Below are 16,830 nucleotides of genomic sequence, written 5' to 3'. Positions count from 1 at the left end.
TATCATATCTAAAAAATTAGTGCGTGATACATTACAATTTATGTATCTCGTTTAAATTAATATATTGTATTTATACTAGATACATTAAAAAAGTAATTGTTGCCCATAAGATGTTAGATTTGAGATCGATACATTACCGTGTGATAGTATCTACGTAATTGATACATTTAGTATAAAGTCGAATTTACGTATCATATCTAAAAAAAATAGTGCATGATATATTAATATTTATGTATCTCGTTTAAATTGATAGGTATTATATTGTTGCCCATTAGCAAGCTGCAATTTCATGTATGAATCCACAGACCAAATACCCTTTCTACTCTAATCCCCACTTTAGCTTTACCATCACAGGCTTTCCAGTCAAATTGATCAAAAAAGTCTTCGGATTAACTGGTATTGTCGCCATTGAACCTTTTCGAGGTTAAGGGTTTCACAAGAAGACGAGAAAAAAAATTGATTATTAACAAATAATAACTACTATTACTTCTTTTTTTCTCCTTCTAATTTATGTTTTAGTGTTGAAAATTTGAAGTTCACTTATTTTATTTTATTATAAATTTTGGAGTATTTTTAAAAATAGGTAAAAGACTCATAAATATCTTTTTAAATTTTTTTTGTCTAAAAATATCCTTAACATATAGAAAAGAGATTGATTTTGAATTTCAAACATGAATGAGAAATAACTATCAAGATTATGTGATTAAAAATAAGGAGAAATTTGTGGAGTGAAATAAGGAAGGGATAAATGTTGGTTTTGGGAGTTGGGATTTATGTATCTGGCAATTGGGAGTTTGGGAGTAAAATAAGGGATTTTGGAAAATTTTAGAACTGGTAGGAAATAATGGGAATTATGAGGAATAAAAAGGTGTGTATATAGGTAATTTATCCTTTTATTTGACTTTGGTTTAACTTAATTAATTCCCAAAAAAAATAGTCATTTCTTCTTTTATGTCCAAATTAAAATATTTTTATTTTTATTTATTATTTAGTTGTCTTGCAACATATGAGTTATTTTTCCCTAAACACTCCTTAGATTTATTTCCTTTCAAAAAGTAAAAATGGATTTTTATTATTTATTTAATTTTCTAAAGTTAGTCAAATATTTTTAGTCAAATCGTTGGTCAACCGCAAGTTCGCGGACAATTCGAGTGCCTAACACCTTCTCGGATTGTACATTGAACTCGAACCCTTTTTATTTCAATTGATTTTATTTTGTTTAAGTCATTTGAAAAATTATAAGTTTTTTTAATTTATTTTAAAAATTAAGTGGCGACTCTATTTGAAAAATCGATTTCTCTTCAAAACATAAGTTTAGTCGATTTTTCGAAACAAGTCCATTTTTATTTTATTTTTCGAGTAAAACAATAAACCACACCAAATTTTTTTAATAGATTTTTTTATTTTCTTAATTTTTTTGAGTTTGATTTGAATCATATTATAATAAAGTGTATTTGATTTTTTATGACTTATGGTGTAAATACCCACACTATTTTATACAATTATTTAAATTTTTTTATATATATATATTTGTTTCCATCCGGTATTTGATACCCACATTGGAGCCCGACTAAATTTGGATTCGCGTCGGAAAGTCCCACATTGGGGGTAAAACTCTCTGCAAAGGCAACTCCGTACCCAAGGAGACTCAAACCTAAGACCTCTTGGTTAAGGATGAAAGAGTACTTACCACTCCACCAGAATCTTTGTTGGTAAACAATTATATATATACAAAAATATCAACTGTAATGCGCAAAAAAAGGAAAAATATATTATATGATAAATATTTGTATATACAAAATATTTTTTTCCTTTTTAATAAATTGAATTAGATATAATTGTATGGAAGTGTGGCATTTACATCATTATTTGTAAAAATTAAATTAATTTTAGTGTAATACGCAATTAAACTTTTTTAAAAATTGAGAAAATCAAGAAACCTAATTTTATTGATTCGATTGGTTTGATAAGTGAAAAAACTAATTAATCCAACGTATATATATGTACCAAATGAGGAATTTTCATAACTTAGTTAATTGACTACCTAGGGGTTCATCTCGTAGATTAAAATTTCAGTCTTCATTTTATAATTTTCTCCTAGATTTTTCCTTTTCATATTCTTGATTATTTTTTTAAAAAATAAAATAAAATCTACAGGCCAATTATCAAATGGAGAAAGATATATAATATAAGAAGAATTGAGTAAATTAAATTCATAATTGAAAAACAATGATCTAAACTCAAAGAATTAGAAAGGACAAAAAAAAAGGTTAAAGGGAAGAAATTGAGAAAGAGAAGTGTGTGAAGCAAAGTAGGAGAGAGAAAGGCCTCCACTTATCATTCAAACATGATACTCCCTCCGTCCCATTTTATGTGACAACATTTGACCGGGCACGGAGTTTAAGAAATAAATGAAGACTTTGAAATGTTTACCAAATTGCCCTTTAAAAAGTAGACTCTTTTTTCTCTCTCCTCATAAATGTATTGGAGTATTATTTTAAGATTAAGTGGGACCAACAAGAATAAAAGAGAAATTGTACATTTATAAACTTACCATTTAAGAAAATGTGACATTCTTTTTGGGACTGACCAAAAAGAAAATGGTGCCACATAAAATGAGACAGAGGGAATAATTTTTTATTCGTAAAAATTAAATAAAAATAGGAGAAAGAAATAACAATGCACATAAAAAAGTAGGATCCATACATTTTTTAATTGAAAAATAATTCCTCGCACACCATATCTAACTTATGCCTCTATCACCATAAAAATTTTCTTGGTTCATAATAGGAAATTACTCCTCTCTTTTTGTGGCTCTTTCTAAATATAAATAAATTAGCATCAATCAGATCAACGAGTATCTTCCCCGAAGTAACTAGCTCCTTTCACAGAGCAGCCATGGATTTATTTTTGATTGCCGTTACAGTAACTTGCTCATTGCTTGTTTTCTTCTTTCTTCGCAAACAATTTTTTACAGATAAATCACAGAGTAGAATTAGAAGAGTACCTGAAGCTGGCGGAGCATGGCCTATTATCGGTCATCTCCACTTCCTCCGTGGATCGAAAACTGATCAATTGCCTCACAGAACCTTAGGCCGCATGGCAGATAAGTACGGATCGATTTTCGGAATGAAGCTTGGAGTTCATCAGGTTGTAGTTGTGAGCGATCCCAAATTAGCCAAAGAGTGCTTCACAACAAACGATTTAGCCCTAGCCGGCCGGCCTAAATCAATGGGTTCAGAAATCATGTGCTACAAAGACGCCATGTTTGGACTTTGTTCTTATGGTCCTTACTGGCGAGAAACAAGGAAGATTACCATTGTTGAACTTCTCTCCAATCGGCGAATCGAGATGCTCAAACACATCAGAGAATTTGAGGTAAAATCAGGTATTAAAGTGATTTATAATAATTGGGCGAAGAATAATTTAAATGGTGTTGTGAAGATGGAGATGAAGGAATGGTTTGGGGATATAGTTATGAACACTCTGGGGAAAATGTTATTCGGAAAAGGGCGAAGGAGTAATGAGGACGAAGGAATAAATAAGGCACACAAAGCAATTCGAAGATTTTTCGAATTATTAGGAGCATTTGTTGTGGGTGATTTTTTACCTTATTTAAGATGGCTGGATATAGGAGGCCATGAGAAAGCAATGAAGAAGGTTTCTAGAGAAATGGACTCTGTTGTTGAAGAATGGTTAGCAGAGCACAAAACGAAGAGAGGAATTATAAAATCTGGTGAAGCAGAAGAAGATTTCATGGATGTCATGCTTTCCATTTGTGAAAACAGTGGTCTGCCTGAATTTGATGCTGACACTGCTATCAAAGCCACATGCATGGTACGTTTCTTCATTCAACTTTTATTTTATTTCATATTATTATATTGTATCATCATATACACAAATGCACAAAATTTACCACCCACATTTCATTCAAATATAGATTAGATTTGATGTTTGTCAATATCGAATAAGAGTTTGCACGATAATTTCTTCTCAATATAAACTCTGTATTCTATTTGTTCTATCCGTTGTGATACCAATCTCTCTTCTTATACATTAATTAACTAAATAAAAAAAATGTACACGTGTGTTTGATATGAAGAAAAACATTTTTATATTTGATATTATTTATATAGATAAATGAGTTTTAATTGTCATTTACAAAATATAATTTAATTATTATTTAAAGTTTACTTATCCTATAAATAGGTAATTTTAAAAATTATTATAAAGTCTACTATTATTTTTGTTAATTATTTTTTGTATAACGTGATTAAAACATACTTATAAAGTTATAGCTCATTGTTATTTCACTTGTCTAAATGTATATTAGAGTTTTGATTATTATCATTAATTAAATTATATTTACATATCTTGCTTATTTATTTTAGTATTGAACATCATCAATTTATATATACTCAATTAATATTTCAATAGAATTGATAATATACGGTTAGTATAAGTATCCAAAAAATTAATGGACAAATATATACATATATTGCTTTTGAAAAAGGGAAGTAAATGTGTCAAAGTAGTTAATTTTAAAGTATTAAATATTTATTACATTAGAAAAAGTTAAGGATAAATTAGTGAGTAAATTTCTCATTTATAATTTTTAAAGGCCATCTAAAATGAAAATGTGACAACTAAAGTAGGATGAATATATTACTAAAATAATTAACAAAATGTAATAAAACTACTCATAATACTTCATAAATAACCCTACAACTATTAAAACTTTTCAGTATATGACTACAATTTTGAAAGGGGATAAATTAATTAAAATAGTGATAATTTCTTTGTCGCAACTAATTAAATTTTTCAGCCATATTTTAGTAACATTATTTGTGGCAACGGTGATTAAGTCGCCACTAATATCTAATTTCTAATCTTTCGTGGCGATTTTAAGGATCGCCGCTAAACCTATACATTTTGTGGCAACACTTATTTGTCGCCGCTGATTCATCTCAATTTGAGGCAATAAGATAAGTCGCTACGAAAAGACATCATAAAAGCTCTGATTTCTTGTAGTGTCACTAATTATCTATTGATTGTGTGTAGCTGATTGTTGAATTTTTTATAAGAGTGTACTAGCGGCAGGTACAGACACCACGATCGTAACTTTAACATGGACTTTATCTTTACTCCTAAACAACTATGAATCACTAAAAAAGGCCCAAGATGAGCTAGATGCTCACGTTGGCAAGAATAGATGGGTCCAAGAATCGGACATCAAGAACTTGGTTTATCTTCAAGCTATTGTCAAAGAAGCATTACGTTTATATCCGGCTGGACCGCTCTCTGTACCACACGAGTCGATGGAGGATTGTACCATCAGTGGCTATGATATACCAAAAGGTACTCGCTTATTATTGAACATATGGAAGATTCATCACGATCCTAATATATGGCCAAATCCTCACGAGTTTAAACCAGAGAGGTTCTTGACGACCCACAAGGATGTGGATGTAAAGGGCAATCACTTTGAGTTGATACCATTTGGTAGTGGAAGAAGAATGTGCCCTGGAATTTCTTTGACCCTTCAAGTGGTGCCCTTTGTAATAGCAGTGTTGCTGCAGGGGTTTAACATCAAGAGACCTTCAGATGAACCAATTGATATGAGTGAGATCTTTGGATTGACAGTGCTCAAAGCTTCTCCGCTTGAAGTTCTCCTTGCTCCTCGCTTGGCTCCCGTTCTTTATGAATGAAATAATGCTGGAAAAAATTGTGGATCATGCCACTGTTGTGTGCTAGTTTGTTATATTGAAGTGAAAACTATAACACAACTTCAAATTTCCTACATTTGCAATGTGATTGTAAAAGTATTTTTAGAGCCTTGCAATGGGGATTTCAAATATTTCAACTATATACATGTATCTGGTGTGATTTAACATGTATTTGAGATGTGAGATATGAGAGTGACGAACGCGATGGGAGGGAGGCGAGCGAGATTTGTCTATGTATCCCATATACATGCGAATTCACTTGGATACAGTGTATCTAGAACAAATTACACCTAGTTTTGAACCATGTATCTCGAGATATATGTATCTGGACACATCGAAATCTGGTAAGATTCGTATATTGCAAACAAACGCAAATCTAAGTAATTAACTCCTAAACTAATGAGATTTCTGTAAATTACCATTTAAACAAATGAACAAAGTTATTGTGTGCAATTGTTGCTGGTACATTAGGTAGGACATGAGGAAAACTGATTATTGTTTAAAGTTTGAGAGAGAGATTAAGTTTTAAAAAGGAAAAATTACTTAAATACACAACACTTCTTTACCTATTCTCAATATTTCCCTACTCTTTTACTAAAATACAAAAATCCCTTATTTTCTCCCAATTCAACTTAACCGGATACTTTATTAGTTTAAGTATCCGCCCGTTATTAATTAAAGTATCTGCGCTGCTATATTATGCATCCGCCCGTTAATTAAGTATCTGTGCTGCTAACAACTTAATAATTTAAGTATTCGCCCATTATTAATTAAAGTATCCGCACTGCTATATTAAGTATCCGAAAAACACTAAAAAAAGGGATTTTTGGTAATTAATGAAAGAGTAGGGAAAGGAAGTAATTTCTTTCTTATACTATGTCATTTGCCTAATTTTTACTTTTAAAAAAGTTTTAAATGACAATACTAGTTGTGAACACAAATAGCCCAGAGGCTGGACAAGTTGTTGGGCCCAAGGCTGAAAACCAGGGAGTGGCCCAAGAATAAGACAGCCCAACAATAGATTTGCTTGGGATTCATATATTGTGAAAGAAATTGTTTGATCCTCTCATCTCTTTCTAGAGAAGTTTCTTATCCATATTCTTAACTCTAGCTACTTGTTATTTCTGTATTTCTATTGTAATTCAATAGTTGAGGTGTTGCCATTGTAATTTAGCTATCAGCAGAGGTGGAGTTAAGTGGAGGTTCGTGGGTTCGGATGAACTCTGTAGCTTTTCCGTAAATCCTGTATTTGTAATAGAAAATTAAATAAATATATGTCTATTAATTTGTCAACCCCCTAATAAAATTGATTGAAGGCTCAATAGTAAAGAAGGGGTGATTGTAAATGTTTTCCACACTAGTGTTCCGGGTTTGAAAAATATTTTTCTCCTCTATTCTAAAATTTAGAACCCCCAAACACCTATTCCTGATTCCGCCTCTAGCTATCAATGCTTTTATAATACTTGAGTATTTGTGTTGAGAATTCAGGTTCGTTATAATAATATTTTTTTATTTACATTAATGAATCATTATTTTGTAATGTATCTAGAAAATCTATATAAAATCTTTTTTTGTCATTTCCGAACAAAAACAAATTCAAACCTTGTCCATTGAATGAGTTACGGAGCTTTTTTTGCGCATAATACAATGTCTTGTCATTCCCTCAAGCCCACCAACAATTTCACGTTGTCTTTGTTTATGTGTTAATTTGTGAATTGATCTTTTTCTTTTTAAAAAATGTTGTGTTATGGACCTACTGATGAATCATGCTAGTAATAAGGAGAGCTACCTTCATCTTTATTTATTTCAATCGAAAAAATAACTCCTAAGGGAACGAAAACGTCAACTTGTTTCATTGATCACTAGTCACGTTGATAAGTACTATTATGCAATTGATTTGCAAGCCAAGCTCGCAAGGTACTACTGCCTTTGTTTCCACCCAGCTGGAGTGGAGCCACTTCTGTCCTGTCCTTCCCCCTATTATTTTTTTAAAGCTTGTCTTGTTTTCTCTTCTTCTCTTTGACTACTAATAAATCTAATATTTGAGTTATGTATATTAATATAAAGATAAAATAAAATAAAATTACACTATCAATTATAGCAGATTATGTACATTCTTTTTTCAAATTATCAACTCACGGTTATCGTTAAAATTCGCATTGTATGACAAGTGTCTTGAATACATTTTTATTATTGAACCGTAGTTCTATTTATGTATTTTCGTTTTAAATTTTAATTTTTAAATTGATTAATTCAATATAATTAAATATCCGATGTGAATAAGTGCTTATTATACTTTTACCACCATATGTATTACCACGTTATTTGTATTTTATTTTATTTTTATCTTCTTACTCGTGATTATTTGAGGTTTTCTTTTATTAGTTTCTGAATGACACTTGATTATTTCGATCCCAATAATTCATATGAAAACTTTGAAGAATTAGTTGGGACATTACGGCAGGTCGTTCAATTGGTTGATGGAAATGGTCGATCTCAGAGATAATGCAAAAGCATTGGGAAGAAAACCAAAATTAAACTTAGGAAGTGTTGGGAAAATAGGTGAGCTTTTTATGACTTGCATTATGTGTTGACCCTTTCATGGCCAGGCCAGCTTGCCCTCCATGTGATTGATACCACATTTCCAATAGTATAATGGCCCATGGGTGGGATGTAGAGTTGCTTATGGATTCATCTGAACTCAGTTATTTTGATTCGGAAGTTAGATCTAACTATGAATTAAAAATAACAAGAGATAAAGTACAAATAGTTTATTTTAATAACCAATAATTATATTTCGGTTTAAAATTTCACTTGAAATCATAAAGCTGATTTGAATCAGTCTTGACAATGAATTTTTGAAGTGATTCTCTCTCATTCATGATTTCTAGGTTAAGAATTGTTCAAAATCATACGAGGAATTAATTACTCATTCTTTGTTTATTCAACATGAAACTCTTTAGTATTTGACCTCATGTCCATGAATGAACATCTGGAGTATAGACAATTAAATATGAAAGTCCGTCATTGGTAAATAATATTTTGCTCTGATAACATATAAATACATGAATCTCTAGCATACCTAACTTCAAAAGTTAGTTGATGAGAGAAAAACTATCCAACACTATATAAGGAAACCAAATATAGCCATTTTGTGTTCTAATTCTAACCACTCATCTCTTTTTCATCCGATCTGACACTCTTCAACACAATGGGTTGAAATCTGAAGTCTTCATGGTAAACGATTTGGAGTAATTAGTTAATTATTACATGTTGCGTACAGAAGAGTACTTCACTAATTGAGATTTGGAATGTATATGATTTTTTCAAAAAAGATATTTAATTATGATTAGGATATTGATTGAGTAATAATTAAGTAGGAGAATGAAAGTCATGCATTAATTGCATAATAAGTGTAATCACATGATTTTTTGTGTGACCTGAGCTAGCTGTCTTGAAAACAACATGGCATGCATGCCAATGCAATTGTTTTAATTTTTTTATTTTCCCTTACTCTAAAGTCTGAAATTATCAATTCTGATTTATTACTATTCATAGGGTATTTTTTTTTTCTAACATAAATACAAATATACACTCTAAAAGTATTCTGAATCTTTAGTCCTCATCTGTTCATCTCAGCCCTACATTGTCCTCCACACATCATTTTCATGAACTTGTACTCCCAATTACCCCCTTTTGCTTGGCTGTTTATGTTTACACCCTGAGCTTTCATGATTCCTTCATATATACGCATATATTACTTAAAATGTTCGACCGTCATTTTTCATTTTTCGAGAGCTTTTTGTATGTCAATATGATAAACAATATATTAGAGTAGTAATAAAAATTTACATAGTTTGAATTTCGAAAAAAAATCCATATCAATACTAGATAGAAGGAGAACAACATCTCAATCAGAGTTGGGGGCGCACAAAAATTCACCGAAACTACTACTATATAAAGTAGTTTATGGATTGTGTTATCTTCCTTCGTGTGCTTGCATTTTATATTTGAATACTCTTAGTCAAAATCTTTTTATCTCCTACTATTAATCAATAGTTTAGAATGTTTTAGCAAATTATTTTACTCTGTTACAGTTTATTTATTCTTTTACCATAGAAATATAATTTTATACAATTCTCACTAATAGCTTTTGGTGACACTTCAAATAATTAGACTCTAAAATTGGAATTAATTTACACTACAGTAATTTGAATTTGCACCTCATACGTCTACTTCAATTAATCATATTATATTTGATAATTTATTCATTTAGATTCATGCTACTTACCCTGATTATTAGTATACGATTTAATTCCCACTTAAAATCATTATCTTAATAGTTAGGTGAGATCAATAAAAATTGTGGTTGAGTGATAAATATTATTTTATTTTTAATTGGAGATCTTAGATTTGAATCTTCTTACTTAGATATAGATTCGCATGTACTTTGATCTTCATGTGGAATTTTCCTAAGTATAATCGAATTTAGTCGAGCTATAATATAGGTGACATCAGATATGATATAATGAAAAATAAAAAAATAGTTAAGCAAGTATTCCAAAATTAAAATCACAATCAAGCTAGCCCCACTTTTAGCTCCCCATACTATTTAGAGTATAGACCACAAAGCTCTCTTCTCCCGGCAAGTAGTTAACCAACCGCTCAACCTCAAAGGGAAATTTCTCTGCTTTCGCCGTAGTGTAAGCTTCACCGGTCGCCGGAATCTGACATCATACAATGTTCCCGCCAAAACCTCAACGCCGGACTCAGTCGATGCCACGTGGAATTTCTCCTAATCTGGCCGACAAAGTGATCGTCGCCGTGAAGGCGGAGAAGGTGATCAATAAGACCGCACTAGCTTGGGCTATAACTCACGTTGTTCGTCCTGGTGATTGCATTACGTTGCTAGCCGTGTTTTCTGATGAGAAATCAGGTATATTTTCCGATGAATTTAGCTAGTAATTAATCGTATGTATCGTTTAGATTTCACCTTTTTAATAAAAAAAAAATTACAGAGAGAAGAAGATTCTGGGGATTTCCGAGGATGAGAGGAGATTGCCGGAGTAATGAACGGACGCATTCACATGATCGGATTGGACAAATCACGGAGTCTTGTTCTCAGATGGTTCTTCAATTTCACGATCGCATAGATGTGAGTAAATTTTTTTTTTTTTTTTTTTTACTAGTAGTAAGAGAGAACTGAGAAGGGGAGTTTGGCGTAACCGGTAAAGTTGCTTCCCGTGATCAGGAGCTCACGGTTTGAGTTGTGGAAACAACCTCTTGCAGAAATCTCCCCGCACAGAGTGAGCTTAGGCTTCTGTTTTAACCGTCCTCCCGTCTCGCTGGGAACTGCATTTGCTTTACTAGAAGGGAAATTTTTTGAACTTTTAGCCCTATGATAGATTGATGTATGTGTATAACCATGTCGTTCGAGTGGACCTACGTAGAAAATTCCAGGTAAATGTGTAGATTAAACATTTAGGAATTCGGTGTAAGTTGAAAATCAATTGCAGGTATATATATATGTGTGTGTGTGTGTGTAATTCAGTAGTTAATCTATATTAAATTGTTCTTCAATCTCTATGTCAATTGTCATATGATTGAGTTTTTTGTGGATTAAAGAAGATTCTAAGCTTGTCAGGATCCAATGTAAACTGTTGTACTTAAAGCTAATAATTTGTAAGGAGTTGCATGTGCTCTGCAGAATCAATGGCTGGTAGGTAATAAAATATTGAAGGAATCTTTTGGTACTTCTGCTAATTTAGGCCTGATAACTCAGTTATAGTTTTGGTGATCAATCATTAGCACTACAATGTGCCGGTGGACTTCTATCTTTTCCTGGACTAATGAAATTAAGAGAAAAATATGGAGTCGAGTAAGGAGAAAGTACGCTGAAAAGTAGTTATCTTTCCTTTAAAGATTAAGATTTACGCTTGTTTAGACATAAACTATAGATATTGCAGTGAGAAATATGATATTACCCTTGCAAACAAGCATGCTTAACAGTAATGAAATTGTAATTTGTATCATCTTCTGTTTGTAGGTTAGGGTGCGAATTAAGGTTGTCTCAGCTTTGTGTATTGGTGTGGTGGCAGCTGAAGCAAAAAGCAATGCAGTCAGCTGGGTCATTTTGGACAAGTAATAGCATGTAAATGTATTATATCCTTTTTCACTTTCTCTCCTTGCCTCATCTCTGTTACCAACGCGAAATGGATTTTTTACAATAACTTCAAGTTGATTTGCATGCATATTGCTGGATTATGGAAAAGCTGTAGTATACCATATGTTGTTTCTCCTCTAATTTCTCACCGAGACATTTACATAGGAGGTGTATGTTACTTCTATATGTTCTTCATATACCTTATATACTGTAATTGTAATTGTTAGTTGCTTTTGTAGTTTTTTTCTACTTTTTTATATGGGGCTATCTCATTATTCTTTGTTGTGCATAAGGCAATATGTTTCTTTTCCTTTTCTCTTTCCCCTGTTTTAATATCTAGTGGACTCATTTTCTTTTTGTTTTATCACTTTTGTTCTACAGAAAATTAAAGTTAGAGCTTAAGCATTGCATGGAAGAACTTCGTTGCAACATTGTAGTGATGAAGGGTTCCAAACCGAAAGTTCTCAGGTTAAATCTAGGATCTTCAGAGGAACTACAAACTCCTTTCTTTTCTGCCAATTCCTCTCCTGTTTTGGATAGTAGACACTTACAGGATGAAAGAATGAAGCATTCTACTCCGGTGAGCAGTCCCGAGGATCAAAGAACATCCTATATCAGAACTTCATTGCTGAATTCATTGACGGATCCAGACACATTCCTTCTATATGAACGGAATCCCCTGTATGAAGGGCTCGATAAAGAAACATTTTCACCGGTCCACAAGCAAAGTGGGCGTGATCATCCAGTAAATGACCTGCCCTCGTTTGGGGAAAGGATAATAACTCTTTCAACTGTTCCTAAATCTCAAACTCATAATCATAAAACAATCCTTTGGATTCCGCAGAACGATATCATTGCTGACAACTATTCAGCTGTAGAAAACTGCAAAAGTACCTCACATTCAGTCACTTTTAGAAATGAAAATCAGAATTTTATCGGGTACAACAAAAACCTGAGTACCCAAAGAAGCAAGTTAAATCGAGACACTGACATGGACTATCTTAACTCCAGCATCAGAGAAGCAGTCTCTTTAGGTCGAACTTCCTCGATACCTCCTCCTCTATGTTCATTCTGTCAATGTAAAGCACCATCTTTTGGAAAGCCTCCGAAACTATTTCACTATGAAGAGCTACAAGAAGCAACAAACGGATTCTCAGACAGAAATTTTCTAGCTGAAGGTGGGTTCGGTCTGGTTCATAAAGGGGTTTTAAGGGATGGATTGGTCGTTGCAGTGAAGCAGCTGAAGTTTATTGGTTCTCAAGCAGACGCTGATTTTCGTAGAGAAGTTCGAGTTTTGAGCTGTGCCCAGCATAGGAATGTTGTACTGCTGGTTGGTTACTGCATTCAGGGAAATAGGAGACTATTTGTATATGAGTTTATATGCAACAAGTCCTTGGACTTCCATTTGCATGGTATTTTCTGTTTAATTTCTCTTTTAAGTTCATCTGCAATCCAACCTATATGATGCAGCTTTATATGAAGTTCAAATAAATATTGCAGGAACAAAAGAAGCAGCTCTAGATTGGAGCTCACGTCTTAAGATAGCTATCGGGACAGCAAGAGGCTTACGTTACCTTCATGAAGATTGCAGAGTGGGATGCATAGTTCACCGGGATCTCAGACCAAAAAACATCCTCTTAACTCACGATTTTGAACCTTTGGTAAGTTCTGAAGCTATCTATAATTGTGTGTGTTTATGGATAAACACTTATTCTTCTATAAAAAGCCTAATCATATGGCTTATTTATTTAAGGTTGCTGATTTTGGGCTTTCACAAATGTACAATGAATGGGAAGTTTCTGAAGATGATGAACATCTGATTAGAACTTCAAGGTAATTTTTGTTTATCGTTATGTCTATGCTAACAACATATCAATCTTCCTCTAATTGTTGCTTATTATTATTGATAGACTAGAACTTTCAGCCTAGAGTCATATACATCTAAACAGAGATCCCAAGCTCTAAGACAGCTTATGTTTGACTTTCTTTTTTCAGACTCATCGTTGACAGATAGATTGATGGTTACTTGATGAAAATTGTTTTGGAGTTGTTTTCCAGGTATCTTGCCCCAGAATACTCCAATGATGGGAAGGTCACGGAAAAGGTTGACGTATATGCTTTTGGCTTGGTGGTATTGGAGTTGATAACTGGTAGAAAAACCACTGACTTGCAATGCTACAGCGGTCAGCACCTACTTCCAGGATGCCTTTCCCCTATATCTGGAAAGGGACAATATCTTTCAGCTTTTAAAAATCAGCTGCTCGACTCCAACTTGACGTCATCTCATCTTGAAAACTTCCCTTATGAACTACAGGCAATGAGTCATGCTGCTTATATGTGTCTACAGGAAGATCCTCATCTGCGACCTCCCATTTCAAAGGTTCTGTTTTCTTCTTTTATTTTGTATTAGAGATGTGTGGTTAGTGTATTATTTTCCATTTCGTAGGCCTAATGCACCTGATGCATGGTGGGAAATTTATTCATTGTTTCGTTAAATTCCCAGGTACTTAAAATACTAGAAGGAGGCAGTGCCATTCTTGACTCAAATTCATTTGGCAGTAGAAGTGGTTATATGCAGGGACCAAATTCTAATAACCATCCTGTATCAAAGAGACATTCTCGCAGGTTATCTTACTAAGATTATCGGAAAGCGGTTTTTACTTAAGAGTGGTGTGAATCCTAGATCCTCTTGTAGACGTTTTCGCCTCATACTCTAGAAATAATAACTCCAACCTAAGATAGATAAAGTTGTCATACAATTCTATTTACTTTTTTGTAAAATTTAAAATTTTCTCATCTCTCATTGTATCACATTTCTGGTGTATATAGATGTAAGGTCATTCGTGTAACTTCTTTGAACCCTTTGACCGAAGCTATCTGAATTTAAATCTTTTCATATTTTCTCTTAAGTGAGAAGATGTTTGGTGTAATGGAGACTATCACAGTAGTCAATATTACATGTTTTGGCTTTCTGTTTAAAAAATACAGCATTGGTTTTTACTCCTTCACAATTCAGTCCAATGTCTGTTTTTACTTCTGTTTGCAAGGACAATGAGCTTTGTTATAATTTCTCTATGGAGATAAAATTAGCTGCTGAGTTTGTCTACTGATATTTTGGCCATCGACGTGGGACGACTTGACACCCCTCAGAAGCCAGGCCTGCCAACTTAAGTGTGGACAACATAATATGGGGTCCAACGTAACATTGATCAGTAAACCCAGAATTGGGATGGCTCTGGCTCTGATATTTGTTTAAGTTTGTCAACTTTGAAATGCACTAATGAATATCAGTTAACAGTTATTAAGAAGATAATTGAAAAAAGTCTTGTATGCACTAGCCAGTCAGTGAGGCTGGTTTTGAAATGTTGTTCGATTTAACAAGTCTTATTCATTCAGGTATACTTGATGACTATGAACAAGAAATTTTGATATTTTACTTTCATATTCATCATTATAGAAGTGGTTGATGGGCTTCTTGAGGTGTCCACAAGTCATCGCAATCAGGGGCGAAGTTAGGCATCTCAACCCCTTCGTCAAAAAATTACAATATACAAAGGTCATCAACTTCAATATATTTAATTTAGTATATTTTAAATTTTCTTAATAAAATTTTTTATTTCGTCATCAAAAGTGTTATGACATTTAAGAGTCAAGATTCCTGCTCTCACCTAACACACTACACATGCAGTAGAAAAGAAGAAAATAATGGACGGTACCAATGAAGAAAGAGAAGCAGAGCTACTTTAGGCACATGGTGTGGTTCGATGCACACCCTTCGTCCGACGAAAATTATGTAGTGTAAATAATTTAAACGTTAGTTATTATGTCTTCCACAATAATTAAAATATTGTGTACCTAGTGGTTGATACCGCAGTATTCAACTCTCGTATACATAATTATATCAGATATGTTTCTAAATATAAAATAAAAGACTTCATGAGTACATGTTTGGCATGTGTATTAGTAAATTCACTTCAAATTTGTCTTAACTTAATACTTTCTTGATTTGTTCCTTGAGAGAATCTTTTAGTGCTGGTAGTGATGAGAGAACGTGGGCAGAAATTCATTCATACATCTTTTTTTCTTTTATTTTTATCAAATTAAAAGGGTCAAAAAGTCAAGTCGTGTACTCGATGACTAAGTTGGTGCAACAAATTGTATCTCATGAGAGAGGTTATTGATCAATTTCCCCCACCAACACCTATTTAAATCGAGTTCATCATCACACCTCTTATTTGATTTGTGAACTATTGCTTAGACAGTAAATTTATTCAATGCGTAATAAAAATATAGTTGCGTTAAGAAAAAGAAGTTGTTCATGGAACATGCTTCGCAGTATCATTGAAATAAACAAATAATCGTAATTAATAAATGTGATATCTGATTTGCCAGTTTCCAAATATATTTATTTATCTATATAGAATCATGAAAAAGAAGGAATAGTGCCACACTTCATCCTGTTGTTGACATGATCGAACTACTCCTTTGTCAATAAGAACATTCTAATTCTTTATAAACGAAATTCTTTTAGCAAAAATCAAATTAAAGTAAAGGATTGAAGGTAAATGATTCTTCTCGTTTCTTTTGTTTTGATTATCATATTATTTGTTGTTGTTATTATTCTCTTCTTTATTATTTTTCAGTATAATTTCTTTGCTATTATATTTGTGTACATCTTACACTTTTTAAATTCGACTTATGAGATCACACTGAGTATATTATTGTTATAATTGAAAGCAGATAAGCAAATGCATCCTAAGCAAAAGAAGGAACAATTGAGATTCATTTACCATTAATTAAAAAATATAGGTTTGAACTCGACTTTTATTAAGAAAGTTTCAACCTTTATTAGACCTACTTAATCAACATAATTTGTATTAATCATATCAATAAATTTCGAATAGCATATATATAAACTAAAATAAAAAGATAGAAATTAAA

General features: G+C 32.5%; 2 protein-coding genes across 4 annotated transcripts; both read left to right on the top strand.

The window, feature by feature from the left end:
* The first annotated feature begins 2,898 nt into the window (after nucleotides 1-2,898).
* Nucleotides 2,899-5,708, top strand: LOC125827833 (cytochrome P450 CYP82D47-like). Its single transcript, XM_049507181.1, has 2 exons — nucleotides 2,899-3,837; nucleotides 5,085-5,708. The coding sequence occupies exons 1-2, from the start codon at nucleotides 2,899-2,901 to the stop codon at nucleotides 5,706-5,708; spliced, it is 1,563 nt and encodes a 520-aa protein (XP_049363138.1).
* Nucleotides 5,709-10,361: 4,653 nt separating this feature from the next.
* On the top strand, nucleotides 10,362-14,729 carry LOC125827615 (inactive protein kinase SELMODRAFT_444075-like). Of its 3 annotated transcripts, XM_049506921.1 has the most exons (9): nucleotides 10,362-10,662; nucleotides 10,745-10,881; nucleotides 11,773-11,867; nucleotides 12,271-13,301; nucleotides 13,390-13,550; nucleotides 13,643-13,722; nucleotides 13,948-14,072; nucleotides 14,204-14,269; nucleotides 14,393-14,467. In XM_049506921.1, exons 1-9 carry the CDS (start codon nucleotides 10,467-10,469, stop codon nucleotides 14,398-14,400), a joined length of 1,899 nt encoding a protein of 632 aa, XP_049362878.1. In that variant the 5' UTR covers nucleotides 10,362-10,466; the 3' UTR covers nucleotides 14,401-14,467. The 3 variants fall into 3 exon arrangements, with proteins under 3 accessions (XP_049362878.1, XP_049362877.1, XP_049362879.1); XM_049506920.1 differs by having other exon boundaries at nucleotides 13,948-14,269; nucleotides 14,393-14,729; XM_049506922.1 differs by lacking the exon at nucleotides 10,362-10,662 and having other exon boundaries at nucleotides 11,773-11,877; nucleotides 13,948-14,269; nucleotides 14,393-14,729.
* The last annotated feature ends 2,101 nt before the right edge of the window (nucleotides 14,730-16,830 follow it).

This window comes from Solanum verrucosum, unplaced genomic scaffold, assembly GCF_900185275.1.
Source record: "Solanum verrucosum unplaced genomic scaffold, falcon-dt-bn FXZP01000064.1, whole genome shotgun sequence".
Taxonomy (NCBI): Eukaryota; Viridiplantae; Streptophyta; class Magnoliopsida; order Solanales; family Solanaceae; genus Solanum; species Solanum verrucosum.
This window is presented reverse-complemented; position numbering and strand designations above follow the sequence as displayed.

Coding starts and splice junctions, on each gene's coding strand:
- LOC125827833 (XM_049507181.1), top strand. CDS start 2,899: ATGGATTTATTTTTGATTGCCGTTACAGTAACTTGCTCATTGCTTGTT. Junction 3,838..5,084: donor CTATCAAAGCCACATGCATG/GTACGTTTCTTC, acceptor ATTTTTTATAAG/AGTGTACTAGCGGCAGGTAC.
- LOC125827615 (XM_049506920.1), top strand. CDS start 10,467: ATGTTCCCGCCAAAACCTCAACGCCGGACTCAGTCGATGCCACGTGGA. Junction 10,663..10,744: donor GTTTTCTGATGAGAAATCAG/GTATATTTTCCG, acceptor AAAAAATTACAG/AGAGAAGAAGATTCTGGGGA. Junction 13,723..13,947: donor CATCTGATTAGAACTTCAAG/GTAATTTTTGTT, acceptor GTTGTTTTCCAG/GTATCTTGCCCCAGAATACT.